Genomic DNA, 19909 nt, shown 5'->3' with positions numbered 1-19909 from the left:
GACCCTCGTTTTCTTGCAAACATTCTTTTTACTGATGAGGCCGGGTTCACAAGAAATGGAGTGTTTAATTTTCACAATACGCATATTTGGGCCGACGAAAATCCTCATGCTCTAATAGAATCTGGACATCAGGCACGTTTTTCATTAAACATTTGGATGGGTATTGTAGGTGACAGGTTTCTAGGTCCTGTTGTTTTACCAAACCGATTAACAGGCGCTGCTTACCTCAACTTTCTGCAGAACACACTGTATGAGTTTTTGGAAGACATTCCTTTGAATCAGAGGCAACAAATGTGGTTCCAGCATGATGGTGCTCCAGCTCATTTTTCCATGGCCGTTAGAGAGCATTTACACCAAACTTTTCCACATAGATGGGTAGGAAGGGCCGGACCTGTTTTATGGCCTCCAAGATCGCCTGATCTGAACCCTCTAGATTTCTTTGTTTGGGGATATTTGAAGACATTAGTGTATGGTACTCCTGTAAATAGCCTGGAAGAGCTGCAGCTACGGATTAATCAAAAGTGTCAAGAAATCCAAACCAAGGAGGGTGTTTTCGAAAGAGTTCGAATATCGTTGAGACGAAGATGTCGTGCCTGCTTGGAAATGGACGGAGGGCACTTTGAACATCTTCTGTAACTTTGTTTTTTGTTTGTTAAAAGCTTCCTTTGTCGGTTTATTCCTAATAAAATAAAATGTTTGAAAAACGAATAGTGGTCCATATCTCCGCAACTGTTACTTTGCGGACCCATGTTTATTAAGACTTTTCTGCTTATTTTGGTTCATACTATTACCTCCTGAAATATTTTACACTCTTTTTTTAACACCCTGTATATCATTAAAACAGAGATACTCATACCAACTTTTTAACTAATATTATGGGTAAATTATAACGTGTTTTTTTTTGTATATCAAATGGATCCATACTTAAGAGATTTTGAAACCAAACAAATTGAAACTTTTAATTTGGAAAATGAAAAAGAACGTCAGCAAGTTCTGAAAATAAATGAAAACAATAAATATTTTACTGTCATTCATAATAATATTCGAAGCATTTACAAAAATTTAGACGAATTTAAAATTAGTAACATAGATTTCAGCGTAGATTGCATTGAATTAACTGAGACTCGTCAAATAGTAGATCCAACTTTATTCCAAATAACTGGCTACAATCTTATTTACAACGAGGGTAAAATTAATCAGAACGATGGGGTGATCATTTACATAAAAATGTGTATGAGCACAAATATGACATAATAAATATAAATGATTTTAAACTAATAAAATTAAACATACAATATGACCATATGAATATTACAATATCTGCTTGTTATAGGCCTTATAGTTCAGATGTTACAGAATTCATATATAGCCTTGAAGGATATTTTCAGAATCATATAATAGATAGTAATCAGTACCACATTTTTGTAGGGGATATTAACATTAATTTATTAGATGAATCTTTAGATAAGCAAAACTATATAAACTTACTCCGGGAATTCGGTTTTTTATCCGCCATAAATATAGCAACATGTGTGCAAAATAATTCAAAGACATGCACACATTTTTATTAAAACAACTGAAGTAACAAATAATTTACTTCCGACTGTCATTGAAAATAATATTACAGACCATTTCACTATCTTGCTCCAAATAATATTTAATGCTAACATAAATACAAACGATAGACAAAAAATAAAATATACAAGGCATGTAAATTACACACAGCTGAAAGTGGTTGCTAGGCATACATTATGGGGACAGGTATACAGTCTTTTAGATCCAGAATCTGCAACAAATAAATTTATTAGTATGTTAAAAAATATAATTAATCAATGCATAACAATTAAAAAATTCCGACGAAAAGACACCAAAATTACACCTTGGGTCACAAATGCGCTTTTGAGGTCAATTAATGAAAAGAACAGATTGTTTAGGGCAACATTACGCGATCCTAATAATTTAGAATTGAAAAATATCTATAACACATATAGAAATAGATTCATTAATACAAATTACGAAATACAATTACTATACAACTCAAATTGAATCAAACTCTGGTAATTCTAAGATATTATGGGATACAGTGAAAAACATCAGTTGTCATGAAAAAACTAACAAGATAATAGATTCCATAAGATATGAATTAGGAGATTTTTTAACAGAAGGCAAAAACATATGTAATGAATTCAATTCACAATATGTAAATATGGGTCAAAATTTAGCAAAAAAAAATATTGTGGATGTTACAAAACCTATATCGGAACATACACTCCCAAATTCTGTAATGTTTGCTCCAACTAATACCAAGGAAGTAGGGGAAATTTTATGTGAACTTAAAGAAAAAAAAAGCTGTTGGTTATGATGAGATAAGTGCCGAAATATTAAAAAGTCTTTCGAAAGTAATTGTGGGACCACTAACTTATATTTTAAATCAAAGTTTAAACATGGGTATATACCCATCTGCGTTTAAAAATACTATTATGATTCCACTTTATAAGAAAGGAGATAGTGCTTTGGTCAGTAATTATAGGCCTATTTCTCTTATTACTCATATTTCTAAAGTGTTTGAAAGGCTCATAAAGAAAAGATTAATTTCCTTTCTCAACAAATACCGAATACTCTCCGGAAATCAGTTCGGTTTTAAAGAAAAAACGTCCACTCAAGGTGCCATTCTGGCCTTAACAAGTCCAATCTACAATGCACTGGAAAAGACTAAACCTTGCCTCTGTATATTTATCGATTTAGCAAAAGCATTCGACACTGTTAGTCACCGCTTACTCCTGCAGTCGCTTGAAAACATAGACATTCGAGGAAGTTGTCTGAACCTGTTTGAAAATTATTTATCTAATCGTTATCAGGTTGTAAGAGTGGGTGACGACATCAGTGATCGCAAATTAGTGAATTGGGGTATCCCACAAGGTACGGTTTTGGGACGCATATTGTTTAATATCTATATAAACGGCTTATTTTCATTGAATAGTAAGGGAACGATAATAGGATTTGCAGACGACACCGCAATTTTTTATGAAGATACCGATTGGGCAACACTAAAACATAATGTCGAATCTGATTTTAAGATAATACAAAATCGGTTAAACCACAGACTACTAACTATTAATATTGAAAAAACGTCATACATACCATTTAGCTGTAACAAAAATTGTCTTCCTCCCTTTGATCATCTGAATATCTTACAAGATCAGCAGATCCCCATATATCCTGTAAATGAAATTAAATACCTAGGAATTTATATTGATAAACACCTTAAATGGGATTTTCATATTAATTATATAATTAGAAAGTTGCAGTCCATCATATATAAATTTAAATGCCTAAAAAACTACCTACCTATTAAATATCTGAAGACTTTGTATTATGCCTTAGCTGAGAGCCATATTCGATATGGCATTCTCGCTTGGGGTTTTGCGCGAAGGGTTCATATTAACCCCCTTGAAATCCTCCAAAAAATATTTTTGAAGATAATATTTGGAAAAAAATATGATTACTCTTCAGACTTGCGCTGAGAGTAGGATTATGGACATTCGGCAGATTTATTATTATCGTGCATTATTAAAATATCACACCAATAAGAGTAAGGCATTAGTTCCTAGTCATAACTACTTTACTCGTAATAAAGACCATCATATCGTACCTTCAGTAATTAAATCCTTCTCCCAACGCTGCTATACTGTTATGGCCCCAAAGTTATTTAATTCATTATCTGTAAGACTGAAACATATTACAAACTTCGAACACTTCAAAAGAGAGTTGAAAACGTTTATCTTTTATAGCAACAGATCAATGGTTAATGATATTATTTAATGTAAATTGTAAATGATGTACGAAAATATATTTCATTAACTCTTAAGTACCGATCATTCTTTTTAACTACTTACATGTTAAGCATAGTCCTGTACGGCACACACTTAACTACGCGTATGGAATTCTGTGCGATTTTATATACTTACTGTCTTTTAATAATTTCTTCGTACTAGGTCTTTAGTTTACTTTTATTGTAGACTTGTATTCAATTTCGTTTTTATTTACTATGTTGTTTCATTTTAACTTATTTTATTATTACTTTTGTTGTATAAAACAAATGTTTAGTTACTATTATTCTTACTGCTGTATTTTATTATGTATAAAATTGTTTGTGTGAATAAATTAATTATTATTATTATAGATGCGGATTATTAAATGGGATAATTTCTTACACCGCACCGTCGGGAATAAGATGCAGATGTGGTGATGACAGAGATGATAAATTTTTTCTATTATCCACCAATACATTTATTACTCGAATGAGTTACAGTAACTCCTTCGTTGAGTGGTTAACAACGTAAAAATTAAAATGTGTTAAATTCTACAAAAATACTACAAACTGACCTTTAACATTTTTCAACGGCTATATTACCGACAGACGATTGTCATTTTTTTAAGTTAATGACATTCTTTTACTGAATCTGATTTTCACGAAAAATTTGGGGAAAAAATTACAAAATAGTCTAGTATATAATTATTTTATTACTGCAACAAGATTGTCAAATGTGCCATAAAAACAACCAAACCATTGTAGAAATAAATGTCATGTAACGTTAAAAAACACAGCTATTCTGTAACCTCAAGAATATCATGTTTATCTAAAGCATCGGGCTTTTTTCCCATGAAGCCGAATATGGAGAATGGAAATAATATAAATTTTCAAATAGGTTTAGAAAATTCCCTACAAAACCTCCCATGAAGCTGCCAGTCCCCCCTAATAACAAGGGCTGTAGCAGATGACACCGACAGAGACCCATACAGAACGATCGTCCGCAGTTTCGAATTTCGGAATCTGAAAAGTTCTCCGAATACTACGAAATTCGAACTGGGGAATAACAACATGCAGACAATACCAGAGTTCAGGGAGGGCCGAATCTATGCCAAGAGACGGAAAAAATCAAACGTGTAATCCTGAGACAAACATCTCTATTACACTGCGAAACGACTATAGGGTGTGGTTGAACGTCGACTCTGGTACCGTGCACCTCATTAATCAGGGATACCTGCCAATAAGTGTCGTAAGATTCAAATTATTTCGCATTGCATTGTACAAAGACCTTTGCACATGATAAACATATACAGGGTGTCTCACGGTGACGGCCCATTAGAATTAGTTCAGAGACTACTGCGATTTGAATTTTGAAAATATGGGATACCGGGTTTTCGATCATGCCCTTCTCAACTAAAATAATGGCGTCCACGTACCACTTCCGATTATACCGGAAATCACCATCAAATTACTTATTTTAAATGGAACACCCTATATATGATTGCAATTTTGGATTCTACGTGTTATATTATGAAGTTTCCCTATTCCCAAAATTAACCGTTTTCGAGATATTTAATTTTTTTTTAAATGGAGAGAAACTGTGACTAGCTTCAAACCATGTGTATTTTATACTAAGAAAGATAAAGCGACAATATTTCTAGGGGAGATAGCTAAAACCCTAAACTTTCCATCCATACCTTCAAAGTGGCTTAACGGTATACAGGGTGCTAGAAATTTAATACCGAGTTTAGTTAACTTCAAACCTTCATAAGTCGTTTTTTTTTAATAGAACACCCTGTATATTTTTCTATATTCTGATATACAATTTTATTCTCTTTAGAATGGTATCAGGGTTCCCTGTACCTATCTCTTCGAGTTTTCAAGTTATCTACTATTTTTTGTGTAATCGCCTAAAATTATGTAATTTCTTGCGAAGATAGCTGTGGAATTTTTAGCAAACCTTCAAAAGAAACAACTAAAATGTCAATTTGTTGTTAGTCTCTTGCAGTGACAGTTTAATTTATAAGAAATGGAAAGCAGTACATATTCAAATGCTGATATTTTAAATTTATTATTCATTCACGGACGTTGCAATAATCCCAAGCAGAACATGTACAGTTTTTAATGAGTCATATCCAAATTTGCCACCAATGAGCAGAAAACAGTTAAGAAGAATTTTAGCAAATCAACTAGAATATTTGCGCAGAAAGAATTTTACCAAAACCAATAATTTCAAATGAAAATATTGTAATAAATGTGGTATTCTATTTTAATGTTCATCCAGAATCCTCAACTCGTGCCGCAGAGTATGATTTAGGCATTTCACGAGCGTCCATTCATAGGATGCTAAGAACTAATGATAATTAAAGATAACCATATCTACGAAGAAAATTTAAATGCCGACATATATCGCAATATTTTGCAAACGGTTGTGGCAGATTTTCTAGATGATATATCTTTAGACCAACTGAGGAAGTGTTGGTATCAATTAGACGGGGCTCCACCTCACTGTCACAATCAAATCGATCAACAGCTGACTGCAATGTTTGAAGATAGATGGATGAGACGCCTAGGCCCGTGGAATTGGCCAGTGAGGTCTCCCGACCTTACTCCATTAGATTTTTATGTTTGGGGAGAAATAAAGCAAAAAATGTATTCTACCCGTTGCTTCTAAAGAGGATTTGATTGCTCGAATAAGAAGAGCGTTCCATTAATTGCCTGCAGCTGAAAAACTAGAAGACAGGTATAGGGAACCCTGATACCGTTCGAAAGAGAATAAAATTGTGTATCAGAATATAGAAAAACATACATCATATTCCATTAAAAAAACCCGACTTATGAGGGTTTGAAGTTTAAATTTCTAGCACTCTGTATGCAATTAAGCCACTTTGAAAGTATGGATGGGAAGCTTAGGGGTCTAGCTATCCCCCCAATAAATATTGTTGCTTTATCTTTCTTAATATAAAATACACAATGTTTGAAGCAAGTCACTGCTTCTCTCCATTTTTTTGAAAAAAATTGAATATCTCGAAAACGGTTAGTTTTAGGAATAGAGCAACTTCATAAAAGTCCACATAAATACCACGTAGAATCCAAAATTGCAATAATATATAGGGTGTTCTATTTAAAATAAGCAAGTTGATGGCGACTTCTGATATAACCGGAAGTGGTACGTGGACGCCATTATTTTAGTTGAAAAGGGCATGCCCGAAAACCCGGTACCCCAAATTTTCAAAATTCAAATCCAAGTGTTCTCTGAAATAATTCTAATGCGCCGTCACCGTTAGACACCCTGTACATTATCAATAATAATACATTGTGTAACGAGTGAGGAAAAGTTGAAAATAGCGCCACGCGGGCGCAGTTGACGCACTCGCTTCGCTCGTGGCGCTATGGCAACTTTTCCGAATAAGTTGCACATACTATTTTCTATCACAAGTGCGAGTCGTTATGGGACCTATAGGGGGTTATGTGCAAGGAAAGCGTCGAGCGTTGCGCTATGAAATTAACATCACACCCTTGTACTATCTGACACTTTCCGTGCACATAACCCCCTATGCTATAGGTCCCATAGCGAGCGCGCGTGGTAGAAATGAAATTTCTAACAATTCAAAACATTGCGCCTGGCCTAAATATCATATCTAGTTTTCAAACCCTAGGTACTCTACTCAAGTAAAGTGCTTAGGCAAGGCAAAGCCTGCATGGTTACCTTTTTTATTTACCTTTTCATTATTTATTCATTAAGAATTTAGAACATTAGACATAACCCCAGTTCTCATAACGTTGTAACATACCCTATTTTTTTTTATGAAAATGAATTTCTTATTTTTCTGAAAACCTGATTACTTTAAAGTTAGAATCAGGTTGCCGCGTGAGGTGTACTTACATACAGTGTGTCTCAAATGTCATGCAAATTTCGGAAACGCAATTTTTGGAAAAATCGCTCGGATGAGTCAATTTTGTTTTTTATGGGCATGAATTTCGGTGAAATTATATTTTCAAAAATGTAACCAGTGGCGGCGAGAGGAGGATAGGGTTGCTTTTTTCAATGACAACTACCTTTTTTTATTGGACCGTATGAAGGCTTAGGTCTTTCTGATTAATTTGGTGTGCTACATGTACCGGTTTGGAAATTTTTTCGAAAGTATAAACACATTTTGTTGAAATAGCTGTTTTTATTTGATTTTAATGAACCAAATGTTCAAACTGACGACCGCCTGCAGCTCGACAATGATCCAGCCTGCTGATAAACTCTCTCTACACATTCCTGATTGTTTCAGGTGTTTTTTTAAAGTGGATTTTTGAGGGACCAATGTCGACAATTTTGTCTGTTGATTGCGCCGTTCAAGCAAAACGTAGCCTGACGAAGTTCTAATCATCATTACAGCGATTTTGCATTAATTCGCAAACTTCCATCCGACAATCAAAATCGACCTCTATTAATTCATGAGCCAATCGAAGTTTGTAGTGATGGTATTTTTGTCAATTAAAAATTCTGTATACGGTACTATGGCTAATGTTCTACCTGTCGTCTTGTTGCTTGAGGAATATCACCGACGGCGACGGTAAGAACATCTAATTGAGTATTTTCGTGTACTGTGGGGCGACCCGTTCTTGGCAGATTTTGTACATGATGCAAGAACCTAAATTTTTGCATGATTCTTCCTACAGTAGTCCTGTGTATCTGGTGACCAGGATTAGTACCGTTAAAAATATCACAAACCCCAATTTCAGTTCGTTTCCGATCGCCATACTCATGAGGATCCTAGTCCTTTGTATCTGTGTTAACGACTTCATTCGAAACGTTGCTCCTTAAAAAGACTAATTTTCCTATAGGAAAAGGGAAGTAATTACCGAAGTTACTGTAAGGCTTCCCTTTTGACTGTCAATGGTTCATTTCTTTTGACGGAAATATTTTTTATGTGGCTTTGACAACATACTCCAGCTGTGACTTTTGGCGAATACTCGATTTAAACTCAGGAATTTTGTTGTACTTCACGATAGATTAGTATCTATCCTTTTAAGGCATCTACATAAAATTCCTGTTGTACAATTTCGTTTACTGTACTGCCACTATGATGGCTTAAAACACTGTATTGCCACTATGATGGCATAAAACTTGATTCACATCTATTCAAACAAACTTTATGAAGTGGACTGTATATTTATATAATTAAAAATGTAAATCTTTAACAAAGTCGTGAGACATGTTGCCTCAACAGGCCTTCGTACACATCTGGCTTTTTACTTGACCGTGCAGGATGCAGAGGGTATAGAAAGTAGATGTTTGTTTAATGTGGCAGGTCTCTTAAAAAAGGTCTGTAGCAATTGATGAAATGCCAGATTAGTACGACAGGACTGTCTTACGCTCTAACACCTATATTGAAAAAAAAAAAACGCATTTAATTTGCAGAGCGAAAGAAAATAATGAAATACTAAATTACAAAGAAGGGCCCCTACAGAAGCGAAATGGAAAATCCACACCCATAAATATTCCATCTCATACATATTACACACATCCAAACCTGTCAAATTTTATTACATGCAACATAAAGGGAAAACGATAAGACGACCCCTCAACGTCCAAGTTCTGTTATTCTAATGCTCCTGTTTGTTGCAGATAAAGAAATACAGTCTCCCAGATTTACGGGTTCCAGCTGGCTGGCCTTTCCAGCTCTGAGGGGAGCGTACAAACATGTCCAGCTGAGTCTGGAGCTGCGCCCCGAGGCCTACGACGGAATTTTTTTCCTCACCGGAGAAAGGGACGACATGGCGGGGGATTTCATGGCGCTGTTGCTTCATCAAGGATTCGTGGAATTTCGGTGAGTAAGAGATGGCGGATATTGACGAACAATATGGGGCATGACATAAACATTTTTAAGTGCATTTGTTTTCCGTAAAATAAAACTATTTTGAGTACGTTAAATGCAACAAACTACAGGGTGTTTGGTAAGTCGATGCATTCCTTGCAGGAGGTTATAGTACAAGTGATTTGACATATATTTCCTTAATATACCATATTTCGAAAACGCTTAGTTTCCGATCTACAGGGTGTTAAAGTTTTAAGTAAAAAATGCAAATTTAAAAATATTGGGGAATCTGCTCAGAACATTTTAATGAAATTTTACAAGCTTTGACAGTTAACTACAATACATGTTTTACGATAAAAATATTGCTTTCAGTTTCTCCAGTGGCGTGCGCACAGGCAAGTCTCTGGATATTTTTAAAGAAAAAAATGCTACAGCACTGATTTTTCTTAAAATAAAAATTACTTTTGAATTCCTTGTACAATTTGGAAGAGAAAAGGTATCTCGACTCAAACTTTTTAGACAAGTTTAAGAAGAAAACATATTTAAAAAACATACAGGGTGATTCACAAATGGTGACCAAAAATGAAACCTCGTATTATTTGGTGCATTTTAAGGGAAGTCTTTCCTATAAAGTTTTTATCTAGGACGCTTTGTTAAAAAGATACAGGGTGTTAAACTTCAAAAAATATTTTCAATTTTTTTAAATAATTTAAAAACTAGTAAGTGAAATTATTTGAAATTGAGCACATGTATATATTGTTTGAGGACTTTCCTAAAATGTTTCAGTGGCGGAGATACAGGGTATTTTTCTAAATTAAATAGTACGCCACTGCTTTACGGAAGAAAGCTTGATTTTCGAAGATCTCCGCTACTGGAGCTTGTAAATTTTAGAAAAAGACCTCGGATTTTGGCAATTTAAATAATATAAAAATATAGAAAATTTAAAATTTTTTTTGAAGTTTAACACCTTGTATCTTTTTAATGAAGCATCCTAGATAAAAACTTTATAGGAAAGACTCCCCTTAAAATTCACCAAAGAATACGAGGTTCCATTTCTGGTCATCATTTGTGAATAACTTTGTATAAACTTGTAACGTCAACTACCCAAATCCTAGAGCATGCCCGTCGCTTTCTGAACACTTTACTTTTTCCATAAAGATAAAAAATTGTTTTTTTTTAACTTCCAATTGAAAGTGAGTTAATTTCATGAAAACGGTGCGGCGGTTACAAAATCAGATTCGTTGCTCTGGCGGGGCGTTCGTTAAAACGAAGGATAATTAATGGGGATATCGAGCATGCAAAATTAATTGATGAAAGCGCTAATGTATGGGGAGTTAACAGTCCGATAACTTTTAGTGGAACGCGGACGCACTGAATCGGTATCGGCCCCTCGGCTTAATGACCCACGAACTGCCACCAAACCGTGTAAAACCACTTTTAACGGCCTAATATTTTGTAATTAACAGGCCGCAATGGGTGTCTAATGACCAAAGGAGTTAGTCGGACAGTTGCCTCGAAAAACGGACGGGAGTTTAATGCATTCTGTAGCAGAACACAGTGCGACAAAGACAAGTGCTTTGCAAAAGTTTTCGGTTATTTTTCATTTCTTTTTACTATTTCAACTTTTGACCCAATGAATTGATAACAAATGCCATTGCCATTACTGTAACAAGTGTTGGATCGGACCCAAACAAACAAAAACTTAACCGATTTCTGAATATTATCATTTAAATTTAGAAGCAAAGCCTTGATAACCTCCACAACGTGGCTACGTTGCATTACAGTGGGCGCACATCCTGGCACTGCAAGCCAGTACAACGCGTGTCGGGTTCATTAACCTTAACCTTGACCTATGAATTTGTGTACTTCACAAATATTTTTGTAACAATTTAGGTGGATTAAATCATAAAAGTAAAACGTTTGCAAACGTAGTTAATGTAAATTACAAATTACAACATTTTTGCGTCATATTATTCTCAAATAACGAATAAAAAATGGAAGTTCCTACATTATTATCACAGTATTTGATAAAAATGTGTTTCAATGTCAAAATATGTCCAGATATTCAGTGTTACTAACATGGTGAGTTAGTTATTCTGATGGCATAAAACCAAGTACAAAATGAAAAAATTATAGTTAAACCAAATAATCAACAGCACATAGCGACCTACTTTCTCGATTACGGCCATCAACTGGCAATGTCTCCTCTCTCTATCAACCAATTGATTGTCTACAGTAGTTAATGCGCTGTTATCAAATGTAACGAGCGTTCAAATAAAAACGTGGTCAAGTTGGTTCTGAAAATTTGGACGTAGGGCGTAGCGTATAGCAAATTAACTTAAACGTCATCTGTCAAAGCGCTATATCGCCGCTATCAATTTGAATATTTTCGTTTTAAAAAGCGTTTAAAATGGTGTTTTCTCAAGAACAAAAAGTGTTTATCATAGAGTCCTACTTTAGAAATGGACGCAAGATTGATGGAATATGGAAGTATTCTATTGAGGAATGTTTCATAGAATTTCAAAATCAATTTCCCGGCGTTGTTGAGTACAAAATTTTTCAAAGTGCAGTTCAGCGTTGTGTTAATGTTTTTCGTGAAACGGGCAGTGTAACAAGAAAAGAAGGAAGCGGCCGACCTAAAAAGCGGACTGAAGAATTAAAAGAAAATGTCCAACAAATAATGGAAAATGCGCCAAGAACTTCTGTACGTGTTTTATCACAAATGGTGGGAGTATCAGTCGGTACCTGCCACACAGTGTTAAAAAAAGATTTGCGTTTGTTCTCCTATCGTTTAACTTGTCAGCAAGAACTTCATGAAGTTGATTTTCCGCGACGGGCTGTATTTTGTGAATGGTTTTTAAACAACTACGGTGAACTTCATAATATCACCTTTTTTTCTGATGAAGCCTGGTTTCATTTAAGTGGTTACGTAAACTCACAGAATATGAGAATGTGGTCTTCTGAAAAACCAGATAACTTTTTTGTCGAGGGCCCTCTACACGCTCAAAAAATTGGAGTTTGGTGTGCTCTCAATCGAAGGAGGATTTATGGACCTATTTTTTTTAATGGTACTCTTACTGCGCAAAGGTATAGAGAAGAAATTATCGCTCCTTTTGTTAACCAGCTGGAAGAAAACGAAATTACAAACTTTTACTTTCAACAAGATGGCGCAAGGGCACATACGGCAGGCGAGACGATGAATATGTTGAGGGAAGTTTTCCAAAATCGACTAATAAGTCTCAATGCTGAACATGAATTTCCACCGAGGTCATGTGATATTACGCCGTGTGATTTCTTTTTGTGGCCTTACCTTAAAAACACTATTTTTGAACTGCCTATTCCTGATTTAAACCATCTGCAGGCTCGACTTATAGACAAGATTCGTGAAATTAACAATACCCCGAGCATCTTAGAAAATGTCTTTAATTCTTTGAGGAACAGGTGTGAAAAGTGCTTGGAACAAGGAGGGGGACACTTTCAGCAGCTGCTTTAATTTATTGTTATAACAAGGAGGGGGACACTTTCCGCAGCTCCTTTAATTGTTTGTTATTGTTATCACGATTATTCTTTAAAATAAAGTTATATAGTCATTAACGTTATTGAAACTGACAGCTGCTATACAGCTCGTTGAGAAATGAGGTTAAGTTGGTCGCTATAAGCTACTCCCTGCGTCCAATGTGTCAGAGCCAACTTCGACCACGTTTTTATTTGAACGCTCGTTACTTTAGTTGTGACCCGACCAATTCATGGGAAAAACATGTTTTACTAATATCAATTACTTCAAATATCAAACATTACCTATGACCATGACTTCAGTTTTACAATATATTATTTTTATCTACGATTTTGTTGTATCTTCTAGAAGGCGACACAAGCGACACAAAAAAGTTTTGGCAGTTGAAATGCGTCCCAATGGTCGCTTGTGGCGCCCTCTAGAAGATACAATGAAATCGTCAATAAATTCGAATTTCTCATCCCAAAAAAACCCAGATACGAAATTTACGAAATTAGCTCGAAGTAATCGAAATATGGTAAAGAAAATGTTTTTTTCAACTTCAACTCGAAAACTAAGCGTTTATGGATAACATTGTATATGACATTTCCCCATTAATTTTAGTCGTAGACTCTAGTGGTAAAGTTTGGCCCATTCTTTAACGGTCACCCTGTAGAGTACAATACTTTTTTGTTTGTTTGAGTCTAATATATCATTTGTTAAAACAAAAGCAGTGAAATCACGTAAACTATATTTCAGTTACATGAAGTTTCAAATAGTTCTTGATTTTTTTAAATGTTGTGTGATGTTAAGAAATAGTAGTCAGATTTACAAAGTCTGTAAAATTAGATCCAATATTTTAATCCAAATGTTTAATATAAAAGTATTTTGAATTGTTTTTCTTAATATATCACAAATTTTTGTGGCAGAATCTATTCGAAAAATTGTCTTTCGATAGGAGCAGATAGTACTAATGTTGACCGTAAATTTTTAGCCATTAGAAATAGGTTCGGAAAAGTACCTGCATATATTTTTCAAATATTTAATCGTACACAAAAATTTAAGTGATAACTTTAACAAAACAAATAAATTTTTAATAATTTCCTTTAGCATTGTTAATTCAGAATTGTGTTAGATTTAAATAAATAAAATTTTCACTCTGAAAGATTATTATCTATACATAATTGTACCACAGTATTATAAAGGGTGTTCCAAAATAAAAAACACAGTTGGTATTTATAATTCTAGGCTGCTCAATTGTTTTTTTTAATAAAGGTATAAAACAAATGAATTTTTCTCAAAAGATTACAAAATAAGTCATATTTTACTTTTCCCATACTCTCAAAAGGAAGAAAATCGTCATTGAATCCGCAACGTTCCGCGCGATGACTATATGCAAGATTTGAAACTGTTAGGCCCATAATATGTATCTGACAAAGGCAATCACATTACAGAAATGAATGGCGGTGTCAGAATACAGAGAGAAGTCTTTAATTAATTTAATATAGCCGCATTGCCATTTATACACCGGTCACTGTTTTCTCCGTTCGCGAGTTAATAGCAGGGGCGTATTGCACAGCTGGAACGTCGAGAAGGGCGAGAGATTTTCGACATGACAGGAGGGTCTTAATAAAATTAAAATGCCCAAGAAAATTTACGAAAGCTGTTAACAGTGCTGCGTTGTCAATCTGAAACAAATCAATAATTTAAGATTTAAGGAGAAAATTTTGGTATTTTTTCAGAATAGACTATTGGTAATATTATACATTTTGTTTTTTTTTTGCATGTACAGTGTGTTATATTACATTTTTGTAATCCAGCTCAATGACAGATTCGAAAGATATTTGCTATAAAAAATAAGCATAGAAATAACGGTGATGCTGCAATGACCATGACGATAATAATAATGCCGATGATAAGATAAAATGATGATAATGATGATGGTGATGAAGGTTATGAAGCTAATGAGATGATCATAACAAAAAGGATGAAGATGATGACCATGTTGATGGTGATATTAATGGTGATGCTCATGATGAGGCTGACGATGATTTGACGATGACGATGATGATGACGTTAATGAGGTTGACGATGACGATAACTAAAATTATGACAAAGATAATGACGATGCTAGTGATAACGAATAATGACGATGAAGACAATACTGATAATGGTGACGATGTTGATAAGGTTGACAATGATGATGATTTCTTTAGTATTTCATTAAAAATATATATCTACTAACCGAATACGTATTTGATTTTTATATACTATACTATATACTAATAAATATCATCCAATATACACAGTATTCCCAAAAAAATATATATTTGATAACCCGAGTCTAAAGTTTGCCAAGTCGCCTACCTTTCTGGTTTATTTGCTAACATCTGTATCTTTTATTACTTTCCTCAAGTCATAGGGGAGGAGTTCGGGGGTAATTCGTTTTATTGACAAACGTAACAGAAACCAGATGAAAAGCCGCAGTAAAATATTCCCTTTCAACTGATAAATTCGCGATATCAATAAAAGACAAATAAATTGTGTAATAAGGGAACTCGTAGTCTCTGATATAAAACCAAGAGATGCCCCACACGAGATTTATTAATTTTATTTTAAGGAAACGAGAACGATATCTCCGTTCAGCTATAAATTGTATATCAGTGCCTTCACGAATCATTGGGTTTTGCTGAGCAAATAATATTGTGTAGCAGATTTGATAAATTCGCCGATTTGTAAAAAAGTATTTTATGGTTCTCATGAGGCAAAGATTATGTAGGCTTACACGTTTATTAGGCCGTAGAAGTAAATGAAATAAGTGGGAATAAAGATTTTTTAATTAATTATAGGGGATTTTTGTAAGACATAAATCTGCCTGGGGTTATAAATATAATTAAGTGTTAAAAAAAATCTCTAAAATAATCTCGTTTCTTTGAAGCGTCTTAGGACTGATTTAACTGAGTTTTAAAAAAATTATAGACAATTTTTAGAAAAAATCTTCTGATTCATTGACTTGAAACATTCGGGGTGTTATTACAAAAAACTTTTGCGTCTTTTGTAAAAGGGCAATGAAGAAAAAAATTTTACTGTATGAGATAATTCCAATTAATACTGAGAAAGCTTGAGTTTCATTGTGATTTAAATTGAAAATCTAGGCTGTTTTAGATATACCTGAAGATGAAACATAGGTTGACCCTGTTGATTATTATTAGCAAATAGTAGAGTGTTAGAGATTGGATTCTGAACGTATCGCAGAAGATAAACGGTATTTAAATATACTTATGAAAATATAATTATAACATTTTAAGTGGAGGAAGGTGGACCAATGGCATAAGTATTTAATAAGTGTGATCTAAGAAATAAATAAGGTGCTACATTACAAATTACACATTTAATAATGTTAAATACAAATGGCGTATATTTAGAAGCATGTTACAATATAAAAATTATATTTAGAAGTTTCATATTAAGTAGTATAAAATTAAATGTTATTAGGTATTATTAAAACTCATTATGAAAATCTATATTGATTAAGGTATATGCAACTCATAATTACCAAGTGTGAAAGTTGCGGAAATAATTACTTTGAAAGTATTTTTAATAACATTTCAAGTGGCTGAATATAAAGTGATTAAACTTTGTTTTTGATTTAGGTACGAATGCAATTATTTTAATAATTCATAATCGATGAAAGAAGAGGTGGGTGGGCTAAAAAAGACACATGTTTTATAGAAGAGAGTGAAAATAACAGAAATGAAAATGTTCATAAAAATACTATAGGTTGTACACCGCTAATTATTATTTTTGTATTACTTATTTGAAGTTTATGTTAAAAAAATCGTCCTAAATGTACTTACTGGACCAATTACCACAGTATAGTTGGCAAACCATGGCCTACTTTTTAGATGCGAATTTTGAGAAAATAACTTTCGGGATTTTTTTTATTAAAAACTATTTAAAAAGTCTTAATCAGCATAACTTAAGACCTCTATATCTCAAATTTCATCAATGAATAATGCAAAATACTTTTATTTATATTTATTTAAAAATGTGCAAAGCAGAAAATTCCCTACATATTCTTGAAATTTTGTCACATCCAAAAATAATCCTCATTAGTATAATTTAAACGATAAACGACGAACGAAATCCGGGCATTTTTATTTAAATTTTCGGTAAAAACTATTCAGACACAACAATAATTTGACAACTAACTTGACAAATGTCAAGTTATTTCAATTGTCTTTGGATTATCTCTGATCATGGCCAATTTGACAACAGGTCTGATACGAAAAAAACTGTTCAAAAAAATAGAAAATTGCAAATATCTCTAAAAATAGTAACGACAACCCTAACAGCGCTTATATGGCTTGAAAGAAAATTTCAATTCGCATACCACAGAGTAAAAAAATACGGGGTGTTCGATTCAAGTTAACAAAGTTATAGCTATTTGAAGTTATCAAAATGTAACAGCAAAAATGAAACACCTAATATTAAATGTTTTAATTTCCTAGTATACTACAATTTAGTGTTACCTATCTATATCACGTTCCTGAAAAGAGTTATTAACATCTCCGCAGACTCTTGCATCTGTCAATTTTTTCTTTAAAAATTAATATGTCATAATCTATAACTCCTAGATATAGGGAATACTCAATAAAGTGACCCTCAAATTTCACGTAGAATCCGAAAATGCAATAATATGTAGGGTGTCCCATTTAAAATAACAAAGTTGACGCCCGTTATAACCGAAAGTGTTACATGAACAAAATTATTAGCACACCCAAAAACCCTAGTGTGCCAATTTTCATAATTGAAGTTGAAAGACGTTCTGAATAATCTAATAGGACACTCACTGTGAGCCAGCCGGTATATTACCTAGAACCTGCTTTTCCCCTTCTAAATATTTATTATTGTTTTATTTATAGTACTTTTTTGGTTTTGGCGTCTCAGAAGAATTTTAAAGGGAATGTCTAGGTTCTTAATGGGCCACACTGTATATTAACTTGCTGAAAGTTTATTATTTTGTTTTACCTATATATTTAATATGTTTTACATGTAAGTTTAAATTTTAAATCTATTGTATGAATTATAACATTCCCAGATATTTTATACTTATAATGATTTAAACATAGCACAGAAATATAATATTTACATTTTCTTAAAATGTTTTCTTGTTATTTTATACCTAGCAACAATGATATATCAGCGAGGTACAGTTTTACAAAAAAATATAACCACAGTACAGTCCATATATAATTTGCTATGAAATTTAAAAAAAGGAAGATGACAATACCTACTTTAAAAATACACTAACGATTTTTTTATCCTTTATCCTGTTGTTCTCAATTTATGGCGGCGTACATCATTGCTTTCACGGAAATTTAATCCCATTGCCGCCGGCACGTTATTAAACGTAATTTATGTATTTGGAAGGAATTGGGCCACAAATAATTTAATCTGGATCTGATACGCTGCCCCGTAGTGAGTACAGAAATAAATTAAAATTGATTGCCGCCATTTATTAAATCCTTCGCCAGGTGGCGTTTCGCACGGAATTAAGCCACATCGAGATGTGTTTGCTCTGTTTTTCAGATTTTTTACCGGTTTACCCGGGGAATTATACCAGATTGTGGATTTAGCAGTGTTAAAATCAGTTAGTTAACGGAACGCGTTTTGATGGATCTGCTGTTTAAGTAAGTCTAGTAAACAAACGTGAATTTTATACCGACAAAAGTTTCAGTTATCTAAAACCTGAAACTACAGGTTTCTCTCCCCTCCCGAGCGATGGGACGTTTGTTTTTAATATGTTATACGGGGTGATTCAAAAATTGGGAATAGATGCCTCATGAAAAATGGAGTCAATATCTTAAAAAAAATTGTAAAATCCTGTAAAAAAATTGTAGTATTTTCAGCCTTTACATCGGTGGGCTACTGTAGTCTCTAGCGTCATTCGCCCCACTTGGCCCCAGGGATTCCGAATACTGAAATCCGATTTTAGTATTATCGTTGTTGCGATAGTGTTTACATTAGTTTTTCAAGTGTCAAAACTGGCTTATGTGTATAGCAACTTGGAGTTGATGGATATCGTTTTAATTTATGGTGAAGCAAGACAACATTTGTGTTATTTAATAGAAACTGAATAAGACGAGCCCAAATGTGATTACACGTCACAGTTGTAACATCAGTTATGTCAAATTATTTTATCAATTAAAACTACAAATTAATTTTATTAATTAATAATAACAATAGCGGCAGTTGAATTTGCTGATACAAAATAGATGATATAAAATTTTATTTACTTCTTTACTTGAGAAAGAAATTGATTCAATTTTTTGTCCGTTCATTTTTTATTACACTTTGCCGCCATGCCGGTCGCTGACTGCATGTTTTACCTTGCGTAAGGTCTAGATTTACAACGGACCAGTTTCCAGTGCCGTTTAAATCATTTTCAAATTGCCCTTTATTACATAATTGTATTTGTAAGAGTATATTCAATTTTTTTAATAAGTTTTGAATATCCCTGTATGTATGTTTACTAAAATATATAAAAACTATAAAAGGCGTAAATAGATAAGTGCGAAAAAAGAAAGCTTTCGATGTAAAAACATCTCTATCACTCTCTGTGATAAAAATTTTGTTCTTATTTTTTTCTTAAATAGGAGAAAGTTACAAAAATCAATTTTCCTGCACTTTTCTCACTGTGGGGACAATAGTTTTCATAGTTTTACCTTCCCACATATACCTACTGGGAACATTATGTTTTATTAATTCTACTAACTAATATGCAAGCAATTA

At 33.5% G+C, this 19909-nt stretch overlaps 1 protein-coding gene across 1 annotated transcript in view; it reads left to right on the top strand.

Moving 5' to 3' along the window:
* LOC108917708 (pikachurin) overlaps window positions 1-19909 on the top strand; it is a 232074-nt gene that overhangs the window by 98824 nt on the left and 113341 nt on the right. Inside the window, exon 4 of the mRNA XM_018724445.1 lies at window positions 9432-9633. Coding sequence (XP_018579961.1) covers window positions 9432-9633 — 202 coding nt within the window. The remainder of the gene's footprint in view (window positions 1-9431; window positions 9634-19909) is intronic.

The sequence above is a fragment of the Anoplophora glabripennis genome, unplaced genomic scaffold (genome assembly GCF_000390285.2).
Source record: "Anoplophora glabripennis isolate ALB-LARVAE unplaced genomic scaffold, Agla_2.0 scaffold61, whole genome shotgun sequence".
Classification (NCBI taxonomy): Eukaryota; Metazoa; Arthropoda; class Insecta; order Coleoptera; family Cerambycidae; genus Anoplophora; species Anoplophora glabripennis.
Note: the sequence above shows the minus strand (reverse complement) of the source record. Positions and strands in the feature narration are given on the sequence as shown.